At 31.9% G+C, this 26,173-nt stretch overlaps 3 protein-coding genes across 3 annotated transcripts; 1 reads left to right on the top strand and 2 right to left on the bottom strand.

Moving 5' to 3' along the window:
• Positions 1-1,080: 1,080 nt before the first annotated feature.
• LOC143070580 (adhesion G protein-coupled receptor B3-like) lies at positions 1,081-3,792 on the top strand. The gene is made up of 4 exons (XM_076244825.1): positions 1,081-1,277; positions 2,170-2,366; positions 2,801-2,948; positions 3,590-3,792. Exons 1-4 carry the CDS (start codon positions 1,214-1,216, stop codon positions 3,655-3,657), a joined length of 477 nt encoding a protein of 158 aa, XP_076100940.1. The 5' UTR covers positions 1,081-1,213; the 3' UTR covers positions 3,658-3,792.
• Positions 3,793-6,378: 2,586 nt separating this feature from the next.
• LOC143071018 (uncharacterized) lies at positions 6,379-10,248 on the bottom strand. The gene is made up of 5 exons (XM_076245106.1): positions 10,188-10,248; positions 9,284-9,376; positions 8,063-8,572; positions 7,326-7,379; positions 6,379-6,499 (listed from the first exon to the last, which is right to left on the bottom strand). Exons 1-5 carry the CDS (start codon positions 10,246-10,248, stop codon positions 6,486-6,488), a joined length of 732 nt encoding a protein of 243 aa, XP_076101221.1. The 3' UTR covers positions 6,379-6,485.
• Positions 10,249-18,450: 8,202 nt separating this feature from the next.
• On the bottom strand, positions 18,451-23,478 carry LOC143072083 (uncharacterized). Its single transcript, XM_076246862.1, has 5 exons — positions 23,422-23,478; positions 21,714-21,806; positions 20,045-20,935; positions 18,889-18,942; positions 18,451-18,564 (listed from the first exon to the last, which is right to left on the bottom strand). Exons 2-5 carry the CDS (start codon positions 21,802-21,804, stop codon positions 18,551-18,553), a joined length of 1,050 nt encoding a protein of 349 aa, XP_076102977.1. The 5' UTR covers positions 21,805-21,806; positions 23,422-23,478; the 3' UTR covers positions 18,451-18,550.
• Between the last annotated feature and the right edge of the window lie 2,695 nt (positions 23,479-26,173).

The raw sequence follows: 26,173 nt of genomic DNA, 5'->3' as shown, positions 1-26,173 counted from the left end.
CCTTCTTTAACTTGGAAATCGTTTGAAAATAAAACTAAACTAGCCCTATTTTGACACAGTATCATTTGTAATGACACCATAAGCTTGTATATTTTTGGTTTTATTTGTTTATTCCTGAATTTGCTTGTTACATTTTTTTTATTTGCATTTTAAGTAGATTTAATATTAATAATGTACCACACAGTCGGGGTGGTGATATTCTGTATTTGTACATACATAATTTTTGTTGCCGCTTCTGTTAAATTGATTGATAATAAAATTGATCTATAATGTAACTTTATAATGAAGAGCTGTTCTTTGTAAGCGGTTGTAAGATCTACCTATCAGTCTTGGAGATATTATAGATTTTTTGAAAACCTACTGAACATGGAGTATGATATATCATACAGATCTGGTATAAAAATTTGAACTTTATTATGATCAGCTGTACCAAACAGTCTTTTTCGTTGGAATCATTAGGTTTCATGTATGGTATAGAGTTGGGATACATTTGGATTATTTGTGTGTCAGATTTTGTTTGTTTACGTAAATATAATCGGTGCATCTCTCTGTCCTAAAGATATCGAATTATTAAATTATATCTGTTTGAAGACTTGCTTGTGTACGTTATCTAAAAGACATTAAGTGTTGAAAAAAAAAACGCTATTATATTTTTTGCCGTAGAATCAAATTTTCATTTGCTAAAACTGAACTTAGTAGATCAACCTTCCATTTTTACGAAAAAGAAAGCAAGACAATACATAGGATCTAAGTTGTGTCATAGAAGACTGTACACATATATGATTTGCTACCCATCATGACAATTTAAGTTCCCGTAAACTGGACAGGTGTGCTTAATCCGCTTTAGACCTATATTATTAAATACGCGGCCTAAATATTTATAACATTTATAAATATTATTTTTTGAGTTGATATAATTTTAACGTATGCATTTTTGCGGTTCAATATCATATTGTGTATTTATCTTAACATTAAATATTATGATAGAGATAGAGATCCATTCTTTAAAAATTAAATATTACATTAAAGCTCTGAAATGAATAATATAATTAAACGTTGGTTCACGTAAACCTACAAGCGAATCCAAAACAATGTCAATAGTATTCAGAAACAAGTAGCAATAGACAGATATAGAAGTGCATGTCGTTTTTATATAAAGCAACAGGAAATTTATACAAGGCAAAATAACGAATTAATCGCTAAAGTTTCAAAAATGAGTCGGTTATTATTTGCCGTTACAGTATTCACTTTGGTGGAATTGTCAAAAAGTCAAGTTGGTAAGTATTTCAAGTTTTCTTATACTAGGGACATTAATAATTTTAATATTTCTTTAAGGATATTATATAAAATAATCTATGGTGTTTGATTTTACTTAGATAACTATTTATTAGAGTCCAAATTACGTGTTTGTAATCAAATATCGGTTATCGTACGGTACGGTACGCATATACAGCTATCAAAGGTCCGGACATGACGTTAAACTGCAAAATTATATGAATCGCAGTCCCATTGCTTCAGACAAAACACATGATGTACTCTGACACCACTGTACTCTCTAGCAAAGAGTTTAGCGCCAGGAAACATGAATAACCCCGCCACATTCTGAACGTGCAATTACCAATTCCGGACAAAGTAATTTAGAGGTTGTAGTTTGTTGCTGTATATCATATTTGTGTTTTCGTTTATTATTTTGTTCATAAGTAAGGCAGATAGTTTTCTTGTTTGTAATGTTTTGTCTCTGATTAAAATTAGTGTCATTGGCAATCATGCTATATATAATTTTACATTCATAAATAAACTTAAATGTTGCCCTCCAATGAGCATTAAATTTTAAAATTTAATGTACACTGTGAAAAATGTTCGTAAAAAAAGTATTAAACACGGCTAAAAATTGTAATAAAAAAATGTGATACATAAACAATTCAGGACTGCTTCTCTCTCATTAAGTTTAACTTTTATTTAAAGGTATATTTTTAAGAGATATGTGGTCAATAAAAAAGGTTGATTGTATAACGATATGAATGGTAGTATGACACCCACTAAGCTGCTTTTGAGAAATTGCTGGTACTTATTTTTTAATTATGATTATTACGAGCCAACGTCATTTTGAATAGAAATAGAGATATGCCTACTATTTATTCATGTTTCGAATAAATAACATAATTTCAGTCAATGGAAACTGGGGATCGTGGTCTGCTTATGGATCATGTTCAGTGACATGTGGTAATGGACAATACACCCGGACAAGACAATGTGACAACCCGGCTGCATCTGGTGGTGGAACGGACTGTGCTGGTGACGATTCAGAAAGTAACAGTTGTTGGACCTCAACTTGTTATCCCAATCAACTTGGAAACTTAGATAAGGTTAAATTTTGAATTGACAAAACAAATATTTGTGTTTAGCGGATCCTACTTTGTATCTTACATACTTATGGAGCTATGAGATATAAATTATTTTTTTTAATGGAGACTAATTCTCACAAACTACGTTAGTAATAATCATATCTGACAATCAATCAGAAGTGTGACAGATTGATCCTTAATATGTATAATCAAGCATTTTCCTTTCAACTACATCTTTCATGTTATAATGGTAGTGCTTAGATTTCAAAGACCGAAATAAGTGATAGTGCGTCACCTCTACAACGGCTTCAATTTTCATGTTGTTCATGATTAAATAAATCGATGCGTACATTGGAGAGATACTTTTTTCGCCTGATTTACGCATATGAAGATTATGCTAAACCATTTTAGTAATAACATTAAATATGTAGTTTAAAGAAAATTATATATTTTAGAATTGTGGTGCCGATAACTATGGATGCGTATCCGGTTTAGTGACTTGTGTAACCAGTGCAAAAAGGTGTGATGGAGCAGTTGATTGTTCCGACGGCAGTGACGAAGATCTAACACATGCTGGTTGTGTAACAACATGTTCAGGAGCAGGTAAGTGACAAATTTCCTAACAATGTGTACATATATAACAGTCAGTGTCAGATAAACTAGTGCTCTTATGTGACACTTACCGTAAAAAATAAATATATCGCTTTATAATGTTGGTGCGTCCGATGAGCCTTTCTTGATTTACTTCCATCAGAAACGCCAAAATGAATAAAGTTAAAGCAACGGATATAAAAAAAAAACCACCCATTTCCAGTATCTGTTGTATAAGAGAGACGAAAGTTACCAATGGAACATTCAAATTTATCAGTGGAAAAAAAAAACGGACAACTGAAAGAGGAAAATACCAACAATAGTACACCAAACATGACACAGAAGAATAAAGACTGAGCAACACGAACGATGAAACGTTTGACTATAACACTTTTTGCATAACAATTAACAAAGTATACACATTTAAGCTTTATTTGTTTGAATTTATGTTTAATTTTGTAGTATAAAAAAAATCGATGCTTATTTTCAACACCATGTTTTAAAAACCTTCATCATGTTCATTTCATCCAATAATCCATTACCAGTGAGTTGAGGTTAATGTGCATATATTCAGGAGAATGTTTGTCTGTTAAAATAAAAAATCTTAAAAAAAAAAGTTTTGATATAATAAATACATTTTTATTTTGTTTCAGATTCTATGACGATGTCAGTAATGCTTGTAGCATCCATGTGGATATTTATAAAAATATTTAAGCAGTAAAAGGAGGCATGAAACTAACACAATCAATTGGAACTAATCATCTGATGAATATGTTACAATTTCAAATTTGTATTTAACTGATTATGTATAATTTCTCTTTAAATTGTTTTATTTCATAAAATTGTCCGAGATTTATTTTTAATTCTTTAATATCTATTTAGCAGACTTATAGACTACAGTGTGATGAAAAACAGTAATAACAAATCTGTGTCTTTTTAAGTTCATGTCTGTACGGTGATTCTTTTGTCAGCAATACTTATTTATACCATGAAAATGCCAGTCCATATACTTTCTTTTCCATTACTAGTAATATATTTATATATTTATACATTTTGTAACTTACAAAACCCAGCAAGTTGTTGGTAGTATGTAATATGGATGGATTAGTATTGGCCCCATTATTTTTGTCTATTTCATTATTGTTTGATAAACATATTTTAGGCCAACTGCGTCTTTTTTCACACTAAATGTGTCTTCAGACATCGTGCGTAAACTTTCATGGACTCTTCTACACAGGAACAGCATTATTTCAATTCAATCTCTACACTGGACACTGTAGATGGATTAACCTCGACAACTGGAGATTCAACACTACAAAGTTTCTGCAAATTTTTAACTGGAATATCAGAATTATGGTCAACATTTACCTTAGTGTTTTAAATCACTCCTTGAAATAATCAATTGCACTGAGTGAATTCATTGTCCTTTTAAATGTCGATGTTTCTGTTTTCCGGAAAAATGTCTTTACAATTAGACAATTACAAACACATTTCTATTTTAATATTCTTGCCAACGTTTGAAGATACATAAAATAACACCCTTACAATATCATTCCCATTTTAATGTTCTTGTACGTCTTTATAACATTATAAATAAGACAAATCTTTTTTATTTTTAGAAATTTACCTGTGATGATATAAACGTCAGAAAACAATTGTCACTTTTTGTGACGTTGATCGATTCATGTGACGCGCAGATTATATTTCGTTTGTGATGTCCTAATGTGCTGTCATTGAAGGTGTCCGTTGTAATTTTGCGTTTTATATGTTATAACGTACTATCATAATTATGATTTTATGTCTGTGTTTCTCTGTGCTGGGAGTTCTTGCGTTCGTTTGTATTGTATTCCTATCATATAGTGCATATTTTAGCAGTATTTGTTAACATTGCTAGATAAACAGAAGGTTTGGCTAGCCATAAAACCATGTTCAACACATTAATGTGTCTTAAAATGTCCTATACCAAGTTCATAGTCAGTTTCAATGTCTGTTTTGGCTTTAGCATTTGTTGTAATTCAGTTTTTCTGTTTCCGCTGTATTCCTCCGTTTAAGTTTGTTACATGGATTTTTTTTTTTGCTTAATCGAGTATTTACTTTTCGATGGCGGTAAACTACTGTTGACTTTATTTATTTGAACGATATTTTCTAATATTCTAAATTAGGGATTAAAACATTTAACAAAAATACCGATCTCCGAAGGAAAATTTAAATCGGAAAGTCTATTATCAAATTTCTAAATAAGAAGCTCAAAAACGGCAAACAAATTAAAAGCATCTGTCCATTCTCTACTTGGAACATGCATTGACTTATGTAGAAAATGGTGGACTATACTGAAAATAAACTGACATTACCATGGCTCAAAAGAAAAAAGACCAACATACGAAACACAGTACACAAAACACAACATAGAAAACTAAAGACTGAACAACACGATCCCTCCAACGGTTTGAGGTGATCTAAGGTGCTACGGATGGATTAGCATATCCTAAAACACCTATGACACCTGAAGTGGTATTCTTACAAAATATGCTGATAATTTATATATAGCTTAAGTTACTTCACATCAACAATTATCGAATTAGTAATAAGGCTCCTTACGTCTTCTATATCTAATGTGATTTGACGTATACAGTATAGTTATCCATGTTTTTAACTTATCCGAAGAGACATCTCCCTTATGTACGAACTCTTTATGTCTTTTGTATATTCAATAGTTAAATTACTCTTCCCCGGTGCACTTGGGTCAATGTCAAATTAACATTAGTATTATTATATAAGGACATGTACAACACTTGTTTTGATGTGTTTATCGTTTTCACATGTCTTTTGTCTAGAGTGTATAGATTATTGTTTTGCAAATGTTTTGAATTGGTTTGTGAACATTTTGGATTGAGGGAAATATATGGCAACAAGAAAATCTGATAATAATTCAAACAGAAAATACCTAGGCCACCAAACGCCAGTTCATCAGTAAAACATTATAAACAAAATATTCATTCTGTTCTGAAGCCCAATATCGTCAACCTGCATAACTTGTTTGTCGTGTTTAAAGGTTATCGGATATCATAGTTGGCTTTTGATTCTATGACTTTGGGCTTTCCTTATATTGGTAAATAAAAAAATAACAAAAACATTACAAAGTTTTGTTTTCATACCACGGTGTGAAACTTTTCGATGGCATGATTATGAGTTTAAACACCTCGATATCAAACTTAATTGTGCTTATGTCTACCAAGTTAAAAAAAATCCCATCTCTGAATCTTTATACTTGGATGTTTTGAATTTGAACTCTCATCCTTCCTAACAAAACTTTCTTACGTAACACAATATCTTACGACTGAAGTTACTTGCAGTCATTTTTCGTATAGTGTCTTCCTGTTATATTCTATAAAATCATGCTCAATAGTAGGTTAAAAGCGAATAAAGGAGTTGAAAGACGATGTTGTGATTCAGAAGAATAAGTTTATTTTATAAATTATAACAATCACCAAGAAGATCAGGATATGAGGATATCTGTTCATCAATTTTAAGCGTCTAGTAAATATATATTTAATATGCAGCACCTGTAAATAGAAAGGATTTGTCTATGGCAATCTTACGCAACAGGAAAAAAAAATGAAAACAAGGAGCTTTCTTATAGAACATTCTAATTCTGATCTATTTCCTTTAATACATAATGTGTTAATAAGACAATAACAATCAAAACCAAGGTGTAAGCAAAGACTCATAAAACCAAAAGACATTTACATCAACAGTTACAAATAATAAATAAGAAACAACACGAACTCCAATAAAAACCAGGTAAATCAGGTGCTCCGGAAGGGTAAGTATTTCCTACCCCGTATACGGCACCCGTCGTATTATTTCTTTGTTCAGTTCGGTAATGATGGAAGGTTATTATGACTTAGGAAGAATATCAGATATGATTTCTGACACACTTTTTATAATGGCCAATCAGCTCATGATGGCGACCGTAAAATATCTCGAGTGATGACCTTAATTTGATTGATTCATAGCCCTGTGTTAGCAAATTTTGAGGAAGCTGTATTCCTCGTTCAACAAAATCAACGTACTTAGCTAGATCTAGAGTAACGTATCAATTGAGACACATATACTCCATACGCTGGTGCCGCTGGAATGTTGCTATACAGAAATGGAAAGTTGACTAAAGGAAAATTAAAATCATCGCGTTTGTCTTAAATTTTGGTATTTAACCTACCATCAGTAGTCATTTCGAAAAAAGGTCTAAATATGAAGTAGATTTATTTTCGTCGGTAGTATCTTTCATTTTAAGTTCTCTTGTATATATTAAATTAAAAGTGATATCAAAGGTAAACAACTAAAAAGATTAAGTTTAAATATTTGATAATCACAGGTTCATATTCATACCTTTTCCAATTGCCCCACTTCTTAATCCAGCTCTTAAATTTCCTTGAAGGGAACCTGTAAAATGCAAATTTATTTATTCTATAACAACCAGCAGAAGGAAACACACAAACAAAATACATTAATCAAAAATAGAGGTGTTAAAGAAAAAAAAACAATCATAGATATCATCAGATTTACAGAATGCATAAATGTCTAAATCAGAATGAGGATTTTCTCTGCTGATTTTTTATCCTGGTTTCGCTGAATGAATCTTTAATATATTTTTTAGATATATGCCAATATCTTCCAAAATGTCGAAGAATATATTTTATGCAGGACAAATATTGTAAATCTTAATAAAAGTATGTTTTTGTCACAAACGTACCTTGAAAACTTATATGTCATAGATATTTTTTTTGTTTTATTTGGAGGGACATACATGGATGCTTTAACAACCACATTATGTGCGCTATAATTCAGGTATCATTAAACAGTATTGGTTGATATCGTTTGCTTCGTTGTTTTATGTTTTATTGCAGTACAGCAAATCTTGACATTTACAATACATCAAATATGTAAAAAAAAGTATGGCAGAACATAACTTCGAAGAGATATTTCTTTATTAAGATTACAGATTTGAATCGATTTCTAACAAAAAAACAAAACATGTTAGAATATTTTCTTTCATAGCCTTTAATTTCTAATTGTGTAAATCCTATAATATCTTTTGACTATTGACTATAGTTTTCTATATTTACCTGAGAGACTAGAACTGCCAAACCCACTAGCTCTACCAGCAAACCCACTGTTGAATCCGCCAGATATTCCACCACCCAAACTTCCTGTTAATCCTCCCACACCAAGACCTCCAAACCCTCCTATCTGTCCGGCAATTCCACCACCCAATTGACCAGTGAATCCAGAACCAAGACCTCCTAACCCTCCTAACTGTCCGGCAATTCCACCACCCAATTGACCAGTGAATCCAGAACCAAGACCTCCAAACCCTCCTAACTGTCCGGCAATTCCACCACCCAATTGACCAGTGAATCCAGAACCAAGACCACCGAGTAATCCTCTAGGCATCCAACCACCTTGGATAGCATTGTAGCAAACTTTTTCAAGAGCGGATACATAGTATATCAATCTGAGGTATGCATTGATACTGAGTGTGATTGACTGACTAGCACCACTTCCAGTCAGAGTAGCGGATATTCCAGTACCACCAATAAGTTCAACACCAACGTTTCTTCTTGCTAGACTAGCGGCTGCAATATTAAAATCATACAGTGTATTAGATTACAGTCTGTAAAATATTCTTAAAATAATGTCATATAGTTTTATTAGATGCGATTGCGCATAACTAATAAAGATATATATTTTTTTAAAACTTTATTAGTATTACTTTCCCGATAATACCATCAGATGAAAAGTCAGTGATATAATTTATAACAAACTTTCCTTTATTATCCACGTACAAATTGATAAATTATTAAGATAGCTAGGTTTTAACTACCTTGGGCAAAGTTGACGTTAGGTGTAATTTGCTTTTAATTTTAGGTCATATTTATCAAATACCTATTCTCGTGGATTTTAAATATTTTGTTTTGTTTTGAAAGTTACTGGTGTCAGTTTATCAAGAACAGCGCATTATACTTTTTAAATTAAACAGTTTTTTACTTTTTGTTTTGAGACTAGAACTGATTATTGCGATTAAGTATAGACAAAAATACGAGTATTAGACATTCGTGTTCGAAGACGGCTCGTGCGGGTGCACTCCACCCAATCTTAATGAAATAGGATTGTCAGTTTTCTCCGGGCACTCTGGCTTCCTCCATCGATAACAACTAACTGCCACGAAATAGCCAAAAAAGCGATTCTTAAAAGGGGCGTTTAAACATAAAAAAATCAAATCAAATCAAATTTAATTTTACAGAATCAACCTGTTGTTTTTCAATTATGAAATAAGTGTAACAAACCTCCTCCGCTGCCACCAAATACACCACTGGCATGAGTAAGAGAAATTGCAAGCAACAGAGCAAAACATGTTATACAACTATTCATCATCATGCCTAAAATAAATAAAGAAGTATTACAGTTTGAAAAAATCTGAACTGTAAAGTTTCAACACATCGACATTTTTTAAAAAGTCGATCATTTACCATAAATTCCATTATATTTGGGGTCATAGGTGCTATCTTATTCTTTTTCATGTATTTATTCTAACGTTCACGCCAGTCTTTATCAAGGCTCACTATATACAACAAATCTTATTACCGTAAAAGATAAATCTTAATTGGTTTTGCAATAAGGTTTTTAACATAAATTGAATAACTGCAAGAATTTTTCTGCTGTCGATCTGATGCAGACCCATGTGCAAACTAAAGAATATCTTATTCAAGATCCTTCCACAGTCACAGCAAATGACCGCTCATCTTTTATACTTGAATTAGCAAATTAAAAGCAGAAAATTGAGACATCATAATAATGTAGAATTTCTTTTGAATTTATATAAATACATGTATGGAAATAATAATTTTATTTTTTTTAATCAAACCCATATTTGTTTCAATAATTTTTTTTAGAAAAATTGCTTTTCGTACATTTCAAATAAAATCTACAAATAGAAGTTATTGTCTCAACGTAAAAAGTGCGTTTTTGGAATAATAATAAAAAGATATAATTATGTTTCCTGAAATGAAGTTGTATCACAATGTACATTATAATCATGAATAAAACATGAAATTTACTACAATTAATTCTGTTCTTTATTCCTAAGAAAATGATTGAAATTGGTACACTTTTGATTTTAAACTCAACTTAGTTTGAAAAAACACCTATGTGCACTAAAAAATAAAATAATATTTTTATAAAACTTCATACCTGTATTTCCTTCGGTGTCTGTGGTACTTTTAGATGCTTGCAACCAGTTTCCTTTGTTCATCAATTTTATACCATTGCGCGTACGTGCTTGCTATTTTTAATCACTGTCACTAACAGTTACATTAACACTAACAAGGAATTGTAAACGTCGTGTTTTACATGCACTTGAACCACATTATTAATTTTACATCTGCTTAAGAGTTTATTTTATTGACAAATATTAAAAATTTTGCTTTATTTGACGATTTTTACATGTATTTTTACAAATTTTAACATTCAATATCTTATGTAATGGTTATATAAACATATAATTGTGGCTTCTCGGAAACGGAATGTGCATCTGGAATACCCTACTTTAGGTTAGCTCGAGACCACATGTAAATTGCACAATCAAAGGACATACCTAAGAACAAAGGATGTAAACAACTATAGGGCACTGTACGACATTCAACAATGAACAAAAACTATACTGTAAATGTTTAACGAAGAACATGAATACAGATAGAACTTGCTCTTGAAAAGACAAAGACGGCATTATACTTATCGGATATGTTCCTTACGTCGTAACTACAATCCCCTCCTTTTTTTTATGAATGTGACCAACCGAATTGAACTAATTACCGGGTTTGTAATAACATGCGCAACAAGACGGGTGCCACATGTGGAGTAGGATCTGCTTACCATTCGGTAGCACCTGCAATTATCCCCTGTTTTTGGTGTGGATCTTGTTGCTTATCTTTAGTTTTTTTATGTTGTGTTGTTGTTAGTCTGTTTGCCTTTTCCTCATTTTTAGCCTAAGCTTTTCAGCTTCTTTTCGATCTATGAGTTTCACCGTCCCTCTAGTGTCTTTCGCTCCTATTTTATGGATGTTCAAATAACATTATATATGAAGCAGAATATTTTTTATCCTTCGTAATATCTTTGCTGTCCAGTTGCTATTAGTAGGGCTTGTATTTTGCAATTTTATTTTTCAGTGAAAAGTCATCGTGACGTCATGTACCGAAAAGGACGTCATCTATGTAATCATCCATCAATAGACGGACAGTAGTTGTTTTACAACCGTGCCTGGAAGTAACATCAGTGATAAGAAGCCATTTTATTTGCGATTACTGCGCGTTCGTGAATTGAAGCCTTCGTCCCGCTGTTTTTTGGAATAGAAATTGACAAAAAAATACCGGCATTTTTTGTTTTCAATTTCTTGACATGGTAGGTAGTGGCTATATTATTCTTGACTACCTTAGGTTTTAACGGTATACTGTTTTGCTGAGAATTGAAAGTGACTTGCGGAATTTTTTTATTTTTATAAGATATCTAGTGCATTCTATAAAGTCTGCGTTCTCATGTTTGGTAACTAGGTGGATATAAATACAATTTCAGATTAAATGGTTTCTTCGTCTAATTAAAGGAGGTAGCTGTCAGTTTTTCTATTATAGTATGTGTTTAAAGATATTCGCGCTTTGTTTTTGTGATCTAAATTTTAAATGCTCTCGCATCTCATGTCATGCTGGTTTAGTTTGTTTTAGTGTTTGTCAGCTGTTGCTGTTAACACATGCTCGTTTTAACCGTGTCATGTTTTAGATATATCCAATTTGTTTTTGTTTAGCTGCTGTTGTTCAAATGATTTGTTCTGCTGATCATCGGGGTATGAAAAACTGTATTGCTGTTGCTGCTGGTTTTGATCAACTTTTACTTGTATTTTGTTTATTTTGTCAGTAAGACAATAAATAAAATGATTTGAAGTGCTCGATAAAATGATAAGCTTCAGGGGAGGTAAATCGTAAAGGACGTAATAATACATTAGGTATTAGGTATGATAAAATTGGAATTTACTAATAGGAAAGTCGTATCATTAACGAATATTTTATTGGTAAAAGAATATATATAGTCTTAACTTCATCTTCATGTTCCGGCTTGAATTATTTCAGACGTTCATGCACTTTAATCTATCGTTTTTCAACGGCCAACTTTATTTCGCGTCGATGCTTTAATAGTCCTTTACGAGGCTATATAATGTCGCTATTGTCAATTAGTTTCATGTAGCTATAGTTAAATCAGGAATATTCAAGTTTAACATATTTTTGACGATTTATATTCGCGTTAATTTTCTACTCGCAAATCGTGGAAAACTATCGATGGCAAAAACAAGTTGGTTTGCAGTATTTGCACGATTCCATGAGCTCATATTCATCCTTGTTCCAAATGCGTCTTCCAGTGGTTAAGATTTTTCTATGAACTGAATAGATTAAAATCAGATTGAGAAAAATTCTATTTATTAATAATAGCAACACTTTATAGTCATGCATGCAGAGAACATGTCTGGATTTTCCGCCGTCAGGAACGCTCAAAGCCGTTTAAGTAAATGCCGAGGAAGTGGAAGAATCGAAACAGGTGATGAGCATTATGACAAAAAAATGACTTAAACAATAGCCAAATCAATATAAGTCCTTTTTTCCTGAGGAGTAATAATGTAGCATCGATGTAAAAAATAATGAGCTGGTGATAATTTTGGGATAGAAAGTGTCAAGAGCAGTATTGATCCAAGATTATAAGAAATGAGAACACCACTTCATAAATCGCTGGATCAACAAACCAGTAGTCAGAACTTTGGTGTTGACATGTATATCAGTTATATAGTCCTTTTTATAAATTCACGGTTGGCAAAATTATGAATTATTAAAAATACTAAGGTTTTCCTCATCCCAGGCAAAGATTACCTTAGCCGTATTTGGCACAACTTTTTGGAATTTTGGGTCCTCAATGATCTTCAACTTCATATTTGTTTGGTTTTCTGTTTTTTTTATCTGAGCGTCTCTGCTGAGTTCTATGTAGACGAAACAATCGTCTGGCTTATTAATTATAAGCCTGGTACCTTTGATGACTATTTACCCTCAATTAGAACGCTAAAAATTAGAAAGCCTGCCAAAAAAGGACATAAAACAATAGCTTTATTTATCAAATGTCAATTATGCTGCAATAGAACTTAACCAATGTATGTAAGTATTGTGCTTTTCTATAGTTCATTTCATTTTCTTTAAAAAAAAAATTAAAAAAAAATACAAAACATTTAGGTGTTGATTTATTATCAGGTATACATATGTCATATCATGGTGACGTCTTTATTTTGGGAGGTACTAAAAAAAAGTAATTGAAGTTTGCCTTGTGATCTTTATGTACCCTGCTTCGTTAACATCATGTCGTTCCACAATCTTTCATCTTCTTTATCGAGTTTCTCACGCTTGTCTATCGTTTTTAGTACCTTTATAACATTATTTGAGATACTTATGAGTGCTCCCGATATTTTATTAGTTGCTCATAGCTTATCTCAATATTTTCCGATATGCTCTTAACTGCTGAAGATTCTTCCGAGCTGATCAAAATTATTTCGATATTATCTAAAATGCTCGTAGCTTCCCCTGAATATTTTCGGATTGATGAATTTAGTAGAATATAAATAAACAATTGTCAATTGCAGATTATGCAACAAGACTTACCCCCACCCATCAAAGTAAACAACAGCAAACATATAGGAGGATCTTTAGTGATATTTAAACTAATTTAAGTGCGATGGCATGTTACTCGTGCAAATACTTGAATTTCAAAGTATAAGTTTTACACCTTCTTACAATCACGTTCTGCAATGGTGAATAGTTATGTAGTCTAAGTAGGCGTGATTACTATATATCCACTAAATGGCACACCGTTCTATATTCAAGCTCTGTCCTTATATACCTAGGGTGTATAAGAGGTGCCGGATCCTAATTCCTAGATAGCGAAGATGCACGAATTCTTGACGACAAAGAAGGGACGCATCCTGCATATTTTAAAATTTGCAAATTTTAAAAGAAACTGGTTGTATCTGAAGTTTGACCGAAAATGATATAACCTGTATTATTGTTATCATGTATTATTATCTCACGGATAGAGAAATTATAAATGCTAGCAAAAGATATGGATCATAAACAAAATTAGCTAAATTTAAATAAAAAAGATATATGGGATATCTGGCGACCTAATATTGCAAGATTTTCAAAAAGACACCTGGTAGTAAAAACACACTGCTTTGCAATAAATAGAATTACTACACACCATTATGATGATATAAACTATAAGACTTCAGAAAAACAATCACTCAAGGAATACTTGATTCATGTGAACAGTATCGGTTAGATAAGTGAGATAGAGAGGAACAGAAAAAAAATTGGCATTGGTAGAATATTATAGAAAGCCGGGATCCTGTAATTCAGCGGTTGTAGTTTGCTCTGCTATACATATTTTTGGTTTTCGTTTATTGAATATAAATCAGGCTGTATGTTTTTTCGTTCGAATTCTTTAAATTTATCATTTCGGAACCTCTATAGCGTACTATACGGTATCGGTTTTTTTCATCGTTGAAGGCTATAATACAGTGACCTATAGTTATTGACTTGTACGTCATTTGATCTATGGTAGAGATCTAGAGTATCCGATCATTAATCCTAACGACATTCATTTACTCTGAAGATTATCGCCCGTGTGATACACAAGATCAACAATACAAACCCAAAAGTATACTATTTTATTATGCAAATTTAAATAAGATAAAGTTATATAATCCAATAATGAATGAACAACAAGTTTTCTTGTTTTACGTTCATTTTGAAGTTAATCACAAAATATACTTCTAAATAATTTCCTTACAATTTATTTTTTTTCTGAATTAAATTTCTGAATAAACTAAAACAGATAAAAAAAATAATCATCTTGAATAAAGATAAATCATTGTGGTTTTATATTATTGCAATTAGTAACCAGGCGACAGAAAGAACCAAATTTTTTTCTACAGGTCAACAAATAACGGTTTTAGAAAATGGTATACGGCTGATATATTTAATTACTTATATGTATGAAATATTCGATGTGATTTGCAGTATAAGTCACAGTTAAACATGATTTTAATTATCTATTGAGACTTCTCCTTAAGGCAACAACTCTTTATGCTTTCTGCTATAAATGCAAAATACACTTCATTGGTGCACTTGGGTCAATGTCATCATAATATTACTTGTATTATAAGATAATGTGTACATAATTTGTTTTACAAGTTTTTCTTTTGTACCTGTCATTCATCTAGATTTTAGCATTCACTGTTTTGCGAATGTTTCTAATGGGCGTTCGAGTACTTGAGACTGAGTGTGTTGATGATAATGAAAAACGCTTTGAACGCAACGAATTTATCATATCAAATGATATATCCTTTTCTCATATTCCCATCATTAATTCATTATAAAAAGATTGGTTTTTACAGTTTCTTTGGTTGATAGTTACCTGAAATAGGCTGGTTAGTTCTGGTTAGTTTTTCTTCTGAATTGCCTAATTTATACATATACCTGCAATCAACTATAGCATTCTATAGTTTGTCCATTCACACACTGCTAAGCAATAAATAGAGTTACTTCACAACTATAACTGTTCAGAAAAACAATAACTGACACTGCAATGTTTAATTTTTGATGGACACACAACTATGAAAGGTGTCCTTTTTTGTAAGTGAGATATGATAAGAACAAGAATCTAGCACTGGTGAAATATTATAGTCCGGATCCTGTAATTCAGCCATTGTAGTTTTTTTCTTTTTTGGTATTAATAGTATTTTGTTTTCCTTTACTGAATATAAACCAGGTCGTGACTTTTCTCGTTTGAATTGTTTTACATTTGTCATTTTGTCATTTTGTAACCTCTATAGCCTACTATGCAGTATCGCCTGCTCATTGTTTAAGGTTATACAGTTATGAAACGTTCTGATATTTTAATGAACGAACTTACTTTATAAAGTGTTAAGATTATGGTCCGTATCTTGTTTTAAAGGCACAATAGGATCGACAAAACAAACACCAAAAATTGGCTATTCTATTAAGCAACTTTAATTAGTATAAAGTCAAATAAACCAATATTGATTAAAATAAAACGTTATAATCTTGTTTTACTTCCACGTAGGACTTCACCGGAATTATACTTCTTTATAACTTTGCAAACAAAGAAATTTCTCTGAACTCTGGTTTGCGATTTCGTCAACTGAAACATCTTTTAGCGATAAAGAAATTCAACCATTCATCATCTTGAACAAAAATTAAGAATTTTTCAGATTTATATTTTTGCAACCAGTGACCAGACGACAGAAACAACTAAACTTCATCTACACGTCAATAAATAACGGTTTCAAAAAATGACTTAGAACTATTATACACCATGTAAAGCTTTGAGTCGAACCCAGTCTAAAAGTAAGCGTAAGTAATTAAAGAAAGTAGACACTAGTTACTGTGTTTAGTGTACCTTGTAATCCGCCAGCAATCCGTTCAGTTTTCTGTTTTCTTGTTGGATTAACTAGAGAGATTTCATTTATTTATAATTTTGTGATATAGTATGAGTTTGTTATAGTATACAACTACTTATTCATGCCCAATCAGGTGAACATATACAACAGTTGTATATATTTTGCACAGAAAATGTATACATATTACGGTGATTTAAGTGTGAAATGAAAGCATTTAGATTTGAGATCATTATTGAACCAGTTGTTAAATACTTAAAAAGTTGTATTTAAGTGAACAAGGACATGTATTGCCTGTTTCTTTAATCAATTCCAGAAACCACTGCGCTATTTTATGAAAGGGAGACAAGAGTGCTATTTTTTAAGCACAAGCTAAACTGCGATACCCATATTGTCCTGACAAGAAATGACTATGAATAACTTATTTTTACTGAAACTAATAAAGAAAGCAACGAAACATACCTACAATTTTACTTTTTCTGTTTAAGATCTAGACATTTTTTCTAAAGAAACTCAAGAGTCAACTTCCTATGGCAAAATTGTTCGTTACTTTTAGGAATTTAATTCATTCTATTTCTGTTCTGGTCATAAAGCTCCTCCCATATACAAAACATTATACTTATCAACTATTTAATTTGATTTGCAGTATATTTCAAGGTTAAATATGTTTTTCTTTATTTATCTATTGAGACTTTCCTCAAGGCAATCACTATTGACGATCTACACTCCATTGGTCATGGGTCAACGTCATCATAATGTTAGTTTTATTATGAAATAATGTGTACAGAACATGTTTTAAGATGTTTTCCTTTTGTACCTGTCTTTCGCCTAGAACTTATATATTATTGTTATGCGATTGTTTCTCATGTCAAGTGGTTTTTTTTTGTTCTATTCCCTTCCTTAATTGATTATAGATTTGTTTCTAACAGTTTCTTAGTAAAATGTTTCCTTTTACCTTATACGAAAAAAGGTATGTTTGACGTTCTTCAATAAGGTGGCAAACCAACAACTAAACTAACCAGAAGACTTCGAAAAGGCAACATATATCACCACAAAAGTTATAAACAGTTTTAACAGAAGAGAAAAAAGCCATCAAACAACAATTTCTTCAAATCGTTCAAAAATATTAACATTTAAGAAAATATGCATCCTGTATTGAATCCATTAAATATAATTTTGTCATCCTATATCATTTCCGGTCTTGTGCATTATACACCATATGTTTTTGCTATTTTTCAGTATATGCCATGTTTTTGTTATTTTTCATTATATGGCTCTCCGCGTGTTTAAGAAGTTATACGTCCTGGACCTTAAATTATTTGGCTTAGAGTGTTCAGAATTAAGTGAAATCTATAAAGCGGTACAAACATCTATTAGTAGAAGTTATTAGTTTTTATTTTTATTAACAACTTGTAAGACTTTGAAAAGATATGCTTATTGGTTGAGACACATGAATGTTACTCATTTGTGCTTTATGTTAGACCAACTAAAATAGTTCCACCTCAGTTTCATCATACACCATTTGCATCATACGAGTATGACTGCCCCTCAGGTATCTTTAGCCCCAATATTGCAGTCATAATCTTTAATACGAAACCTACATATCTTATTAAAAAACCCATCTAACGACTGCAATTCAGTGAGAGGTTTAGCGATATAAAACCAGGTTTAATTCACCGTTTTATACATTTGAAAATGCTTGTACCAAGTGAGGAATATGATAGCTTTTGTCCATTCGTTTTTGATGTGTTTTGTCATTTGATTTTGCCATGTGACTATGGACTTTCCGATTAAATTTTCCTCTGAATTCAGTATTTTTTTTATTTTACTTTTTTCATAACAAGCTACTTCCGATCCTTTTCCCGAGAGTATGTGCGTACGCATTTTAATTATTTTAGAAAAAAAATCAATATATAGAAGGCTGCAAGCAAAAGGAAGAAAACAAAAACAATAATATGATTTAGGAGGAAAACGTTTATTTTTATGATATGTAACCATCACCACGTAAGTGTTAGGGTATCTGTTCAACAAATTTAGACGTCTAGTAAATATATATTTAGTAGGCAGCAACTGTAAAAAAGAAATTGACAAATAATGAATATACATGTATAGAAAAAAAATACCAAGTCACGTTTCCGTTTTAGCAGTCGGAAGCAATAAAATATTAAACGAAATGTTGAAATATAATATGGGTAGTCCACATTTAAATATATTAATTAAAAATGTTTGTACAATAGACTTAAGTATCAAATATAAATTGAAGATTTGAGCATTCCTTTTTATTGAAAATATTTTAAATCTAATATATTTGTTTTAACACTTGATTTGCCTGGATTGTAGCCGTAACGTTAAAAAAAGGTAAAGTGTATTAATAATAACTGGTTATATTCTTACTTTTTCCTGATGCTCTACCACCTAATCCAGCTCTTAAACTTCCTTGAAGGGAACCTGTAAAAAAGGAACAATTAATATAGCGTGAGTTTAATCTAAGTGATTTCATCTAAAAATTCTAAATATAAACATGTACCATAATGACTATATGTCTAAATGTCCCTCTTGTAGCTTTCGCCCGCTCATAATTTAATGTAACAGTTATTAATAAGTATATCGAAATAGGAGTTTGGTATATGTCCGTAAGACTTCTAATCGTCAAATCACAAAAACGTAACAACGAAAAGTAGGATATATTAGATGAAAAATGAAAACACCGTAAGGAGAGACGAAAGATACCAAAGGTTTACTTATGAACATATTCCAAAATTATAAGTAAAAATGCTTGATTAATTCTATTTGCACTTGATTGGTTGTTGAAATATTATAACTTTTAAAATATTAAAATATAATATGTTAAAATATTCAAAGACATACAGATTTCTCATGAAGTTTAACTTCAGATACAATATCTAGCGACCTTTGAAATTGAAAAAAATGTATGATTATATTGGATTTGAATTGGTGTTATGCGTATACAATGTAGCTTTATAGAAGTGTTCGGGAATCTTTTTTCTTTTTGTTTTGTAGGGACAAGAATGTACTAGAATAGAAGAACCCATATGTATCGAAAACTGATTTAATATAGCAATGAAAAATTAGCTGTTGCGTAGAAAGATCAGATAAATCTTTCTCAATGTATTTTTATGTGTCACCATCATGGAAATCAATATGTCATTGGCATATTTATTGCGTATTTGGTGGACATCTACAGTTACATTAACAAATAATTCGTGTGCGCTACAATTCAGTTGTCGATGATATCTTACTCTCTATTGTTAAATGTTGAACGTGTTTTCGTGTCTGAAACTTATTATTGGCCATTTTTCATGAAATTAAAGAAAAGCAACGTCAAACAATTTTTTTTTTTGTTCATCATGAAATTTACATTTGTATTTTTGCCTATTTGTGCACATTTCCCCTCTTTACAACTGAAGCCACTTTCATTTTCAATGCAAGTAAATAAATTCTGACATTTAAGAATAGATCAAACACCTCATAAAACGCATCTCCAACTATTATGACATGTTCTGAAAAATGCCGAAGATTCAATATTTACCTGAGAGGCTAGAACTGCCAAATCCACTAGTTCTTCTTGCGAAAGCACTTCCGAATCCACCAGAAATTCCACCGCCTAAACTTCCTGTCAATCCTCCGGTTCCTACTCCAAACCTTCTAACCTGTCCGGCAAACCCTCCCCCAAAACGGCCAGCAAATCCATTACCAACACCTCCGAATCCAGTTCTACCAGCTGAACCAGTGAATCCACCACCAAATTGACCAGAAAATCCAGAACCAACACCTCCGAATCCAGTTCTACCAGCTGAACCAGTGAATCCACCACCAAATTGGCCAGAAAACCCAGAACCAACACCTCCGAATCCAGTTCTACCAGCTAAACCAGAGAATCCACCACCAAATTGACCAGAAAATCCAGAGCCAAAACCACCACCTAATCCACCTCCAATCATACTACCAAATCCTCCGAATCCAGCTCTTAAGCTACTAGTGTAATAAGCTTGTTGAAGAGCGGATACATAATACATCAATCTGATGTAAGCACTGTAACTGATGGTAATTGATTGACCGATACCACTTCCAAAGACATTCCCACCAAGTCCACCTCTCAATGAGGCAGCGAGTGAACCACTCAGAGCGCTGGATATTCCACTTCCACCAAATCCACCTCCCAATGAGGCACCGAGAGCACCACTCAGGGAACTGGATAATCCACTACCGCCAATCCCACTTCCCAATGAGGCACCAAGAGCACCACTTAGAGAACTTGATACTCCACTACTACCAATTCCAATATTTCCACCTCCCAATGAAGCACCTAGAGCACCACTCAGAGAACCGGATAATCCACTACCACCACTTCCACCGCCAAGACCAAGACCCAAGTTGCTACCAATTGACCCACTTACAGATGCACCTCCAAAACCAGCGACTGCAATTTTAAAATATCAAAGGATTTATAAGATTTCACTCTTTCAAGTTTATCTTTTACGAAAATTATCATTACATCACATATTTTTAAAGAAAATCTTCTTAAAACATACAAATATTAATCAAATATTGTATACTAAATTATGATGTTAAGCAAAAAGGTCCGATTGTAGATATACTACCTGCTGCTTGAGGATTTTGGACCTCGAAGAAGGTAACCAGTGCTTCAGCAATGATATGATTCCTAACATACCTGCTAAGACTGTCCGTTTATCATTTTGAAATTATGAAGTAATTAAGTTTACTACTCCCTCGAGTAAAATTGAACCCAAGTAAGATTTAGCAATTATTTTTAGGTCCCTTGTGATCATAAAGGATTTCTTGTAACTTTCAAACATTTGGCTTTGAACGTTTCTGGTGAAGATAAAGCCAGAAAAGTGCTTCGGAAGTATATAATTGATAAGTGTTTTTGTTTTGTTTTTTGAATATGAATAAAACTGAAAGAACCATCACAATAACATCTGATAAAAAGTACATTAATATATGTGAACATTTTTACAAAAATGGCGTTGCCCTTCGGACATACTCCTGTAATTGATAAAGACCAAACATGCAGATAAATGTCATGGCTTTGTGTTTTTACGTTAATTTAAGATTTACTTATTTTTATTCGTACTTGGGATAAGCAATTGTTAGTTTACTTTCTAATTTAAGATTTCAGATTTCTGAATTTACAGAATCAATGTGGTGTTTAAAGTTATGAAATAAGTATAACATACCTCCTCTGCCGCCACCAAATTTACCACTGGCATGAGTAAGAGAACTTGTAAGCAACAGAGCAAAACAGGTTATGCAACTATTCATCATCATGCCTTTAACAAAGATAGATATATTGTAGAAATGTTTAGGAAAATTTATCTTAAAATTGATACATTCTATTCTTGGTCATTTTTTGTATATAAAGGGTATCAAGGCCCTTTGTTGAAGAAAGTTCTTTTGGTAACATAAAACTACAAATAATTAGTTGTTTTTTTTTCTAGAATTAGCAAATTAAAAGAGAAATGAAATTAACTTGTGAGAGACTGAGTTTTTATTTAGATAAGAATTGGTAATAACTTTAAATTGTATTTCCCAAAATCATTTTATCAAAGGAAAATTTCAAAAATGATGTATTCTTGTTGATATTATTGCACCTGAAAATAGATAAATGTTATACTAGTAAATTTGTACATTATTCTTTATATTATACATGTAAGGAGATATTACTTAAAAAAAGATGTAGTATGATTGCAAATGAGACAAGTCTACACAAGAGACCAAACGACACAGACATTAACAAATACAGGTCACCTTAAGCCCTTCAACAATGATGAAAATCCATACGGCATAGTCATCTATAAAAGGCACCGAAATGACAATGTAAAACAACTCAAACAAGAAAATTAACGGCCTAATTTATGTACAAAAAACGAACGAAAAACAAATAGGTAACACATAAACAAACCACAACCACTGAAGAACAGGCTCATGACTTGGGACAGACACACACATATAGAATGTGGTGGGGTTAAACATGTACCTTATATATCGTAGTTTCAAATAGTGTACTATTAAAAATTTCTCAATAAAATGTATGAAAATAAAATGAATATAATATTTATATTTTGCAACGAATATCCTTTCGTATACTGCAGAAAATGGCAACGTCACAGCTTTGTAAAGGAAAAACTTTTGAAAAAAAATTCATGACTTTAGCAAAAAAAGTAATTATTAGAATTGAATTCTACTTTTTTGTAATTTTCATATGCTTATAAAAGCGTTTTATGTGGGCACATATTTAGAGAAAGCGCATCATACAAAATAGGCTTCAGTCAACGCTTGTACATCCAAATCAAATAAAAAAAAAGCATTCAATTTTTAAATCAATCACTCACACGTTGACCTAAAGTGTTGTTTATATTTTTGAAAATAGCACGACATTACCTCCACTTTGGCAACGAACATCATTTCGTTCACCTCAATACTACCCTGCTATAAAATAAAGTGATGTGGTATTATTGCCAATGAGACAATCGTTCACCAGAATTCAAATGATCTCAAATGCAATGAATATAAGTAATTACAAGTCACCGTAAGCTCATCAAATGAGAAAACCGGCACAGAATGATCAATTATAAAAGGCTAAATGTGAAACAATTCATACGAAGAACTAATAGCCTTATTTTTAAGAATACAAATAGCGAAAATACGAATATTACAAAGCTGAACCAACGACAACCTCTGAATTGCATACTGCTTGGATACGCACACACAGTTGTTTCATTATGCTTAGACAAATCAAAAGAATAAATACTGACAATGTTTTTTTCTTTCTAAGTTTATTTTAAAATAATGCAAGTTGATGCAATTTTCATGTTGAAGTAAGCTTAAATTTGAAGCAGAACGCCCTGAAAAGTTATAAAATATTTTATCAATAAAACATCATACCTTTATTTTCTTGGTTGTCTGTGGATCTGACAGAAGAAAGTGAGGAAGACCTTGGATATTCTTGTTTATATCAGTGCGCGTACGTGTTTTATATTTTTATTCACGGGCATGAGCTGTCACATTAACACTAACACGGAATTGTAAACGTCGTGTGTTACAAGATTTTGAACCACAATTTAAACATTTACTTCTGCTTATGATGTAAATGTATTGACTAATATTAATCAGTCTGATTTATTTGTCTTTTTTTTCATTTTTTCATAAATTGTTACATCACATCTCCTACAATGGATATTACGTAATTTGTTATACATGTAGTTTTAAAAACATATCATTCCGGCTTCTTGATAAAGATATGTGTCTCAAGAAATGATGCACTCGAGACCATTATCAAATTACACAATACAAGGTCAGCTTTGATATTGAACAACAATTTAAATGTCTTTATATCTTTTCATACATATCAAAGTGGTCTTGACGATATGTAGTGAAAGCTTAAGTATTCAAAAAAGATGAAAATATATATAAATAAGGTGTTCCAACAAATTATTGCATTTTATATATTTTTTAGGTTTGTATGTATTATTAAATTTATTGGATTCTTTATGTTGTTGATAAGAAACGCGTTAGTTTTGGCTAGCCGCAAAACCAGGTTCAACCCATCATTATTTCTTAAAAGTGTGTGTGTGTGTGTGTGTGTGTGTGTGTGTTAGATTTTAATGTTTCTATTGTGTCGTTATTCTCCTCTTATGTTTGATGATTTTTTCTCAGTTTTTGTTTGTAACCCTAATTTATTTTTCTCTCAATCAATTTATGAATTTCGAAAAGCGGTATACTACTGTTTTTTATTTCTAAAATTACAATATCCGATTTCGTTCAAAGATACCAATATTCTTTTAGGAAGGAACAACTTATTCTCTGCTTCAAAAATACTCTATATACAATTAAAGTGCTCTGAAAATGATATCTTATGGTCCAAGATATTTATAACCCCTTGATATATTTTCCCCGCTGTCTGTCAGTCTCACATATCATATAGTGTTTGTTCAGATAACTCGGTATAATCCATCATTGTCCACATTAGAATATCCTCTAACCAATGTAGAATAAACAAACACACCGTAATACGCACAGTAAAATTCAGTTTAAAAGAAGTCCGAGTCCGATGTCAGAATGGGTAACAGAAGAAACTAAGCGAAATGACAATGATACATTAATTGTTTTTTTTTATATAAGCTTTGGATTATAAATATTTTGGCCACGAGCATCACTGAAGAGACATTTATTGTCGAAATGCGCATCTGGTGCATGAAAATTGGTACCGTTGATTTTATTTCTACCACTGGGTCGATGCCTCTGCTGATGGACTATTAGTCCCCAAGGGTATCAGCAGCCCAGTAGCCAGTACTTCGGAACTGGCATGAAAATACGGATTTTTTAGTGTTATTAAAATTTGCTGTTACAAAATGATAGAAATTATTATAAATTAAGGAATGTATCTCCCTCATGCAAAACTCTGATTCCTTTCACGGATTTGGCTATACATTTTGGAACTTTTGGATTATAGCTTTTCATCTTTTATATAAGCTTTGGATTTCAAATATTTTGGCCACGAGCATCACTGAAGAGACATTTATTGTCGAAATGCGCATCTGATGCATGAAAATTGGTACCGTTAATTTTATTACTACCACTGGGTCGATGCCTCTGCTGGTGGACTATTAGTCCCCGAGGGTATCACCAGCCCAGTAGCCAGTACTTCGGTACTGGCATGAAAATACGGATTTTTTAGTGTTATTAAAATTTGCTGTTACAAAATGATAGAAATGATTATAAATTAAGGAATGTATCTCCCTCATGCAAAGCTCTGATTCCACTCACGGATTTGGCTATACGTTTTGGAACTTTTGGATTATAGCTCTTCATCTTTTATATAAGCTTTGGATTTCAAATATTTTGGCCACGAGCATCACTGAAGAGACATTTATTGTCGAAATGCGCATCTGGTGCATGAAAATTGGTACCGTTAATTTTATTAATTAATAAAGGACAACTAGTAGTTACTGACATGCAAGCTCTTGACTTCAATTAAACTGATTGGCCTATGATGTCTTCATCATATGAAAATCAAGAACAATCCCACCTGTTAGGGTTTCAGTATTATCATCATAAAATATACGAGAAATATATAACCCGTATCAGGCCAACAACTGGGATTAGAGTAAATGTGTTTATTTCCGATGCAAAGACCCTATGAGTGGATCAACATTAATACCAAAATATGCCACATTTCACGACCTGAAAATCTTGGATTGATCGTAAATATATATATCCCTTCTGCATAAGTATATTTAAAGGTTTGGTTAGCTTTTGAGGTGAAAGACGACTTTTTGTGCTATGCATAGAATATTACCATGAAAAATTGGATGTGACATACTTGAACGTATAAGATGTCTGCATTTTGATTTATATTTACAAATGATGTCCTTGTACCGATGATAAAATTTAGTTAATGTTTTGACTAGTTTGTGATATCTAAAAACAATTAAAAAAAGCATTAACTAGAAGGCCGTTTGTCGAGCCAAAGTATTTGTCATTCCGATTTTATTACAACTCGGGTTCGTACGTATATATGTGTATATTATTATCTGATTTGCTTTTATCTGGACTTTTACATGTTTGTCCTTGTCATATATATACAATCCCTTCTTTTCAATCGATACATGTAATAACCGTCTATTTGATAAAAACC

The sequence above is a fragment of the Mytilus galloprovincialis genome, chromosome 4, assembly GCF_965363235.1.
Source record: "Mytilus galloprovincialis chromosome 4, xbMytGall1.hap1.1, whole genome shotgun sequence".
Classification (NCBI taxonomy): domain Eukaryota; kingdom Metazoa; phylum Mollusca; class Bivalvia; order Mytilida; family Mytilidae; genus Mytilus; species Mytilus galloprovincialis.
This window is presented reverse-complemented; position numbering and strand designations above follow the sequence as displayed.

Excerpts from the sequence above, each read along its gene's own strand:
- LOC143070580 (XM_076244825.1), top strand. The coding sequence starts at position 1,214 with ATGAGTCGGTTATTATTTGCCGTTACAGTATTCACTTTGGTGGAATTG. Across the intron at positions 1,278-2,169 it reads ATTGTCAAAAAGTCAAGTTG|TCAATGGAAACTGGGGATCG; the intron begins GTAAGTATTTCA and ends ACATAATTTCAG. Across the intron at positions 2,949-3,589 it reads AACAACATGTTCAGGAGCAG|ATTCTATGACGATGTCAGTA; the intron begins GTAAGTGACAAA and ends ATTTTGTTTCAG.
- LOC143071018 (XM_076245106.1), bottom strand. The coding sequence starts at position 10,248 with ATGAACAAAGGAAACTGGTTGCAAGCATCTAAAAGTACCACAGACACC. Across the intron at positions 9,377-10,187 it reads AGACACCGAAGGAAATACAG|GCATGATGATGAATAGTTGT; the intron begins GTATGAAGTTTT and ends TATTTATTTTAG. Across the intron at positions 7,380-8,062 it reads TGGCAGTTCTAGTCTCTCAG|GTTCCCTTCAAGGAAATTTA; the intron begins GTAAATATAGAA and ends TGCATTTTACAG.
- LOC143072083 (XM_076246862.1), bottom strand. The coding sequence starts at position 21,804 with ATGATGATGAATAGTTGCATAACCTGTTTTGCTCTGTTGCTTACAAGT. Across the intron at positions 20,936-21,713 it reads ATTTGGTGGCGGCAGAGGAG|TCGCTGGTTTTGGAGGTGCA; the intron begins GTATGTTATACT and ends TTAAAATTGCAG. Across the intron at positions 18,943-20,044 it reads TGGCAGTTCTAGCCTCTCAG|GTTCCCTTCAAGGAAGTTTA; the intron begins GTAAATATTGAA and ends CCTTTTTTACAG.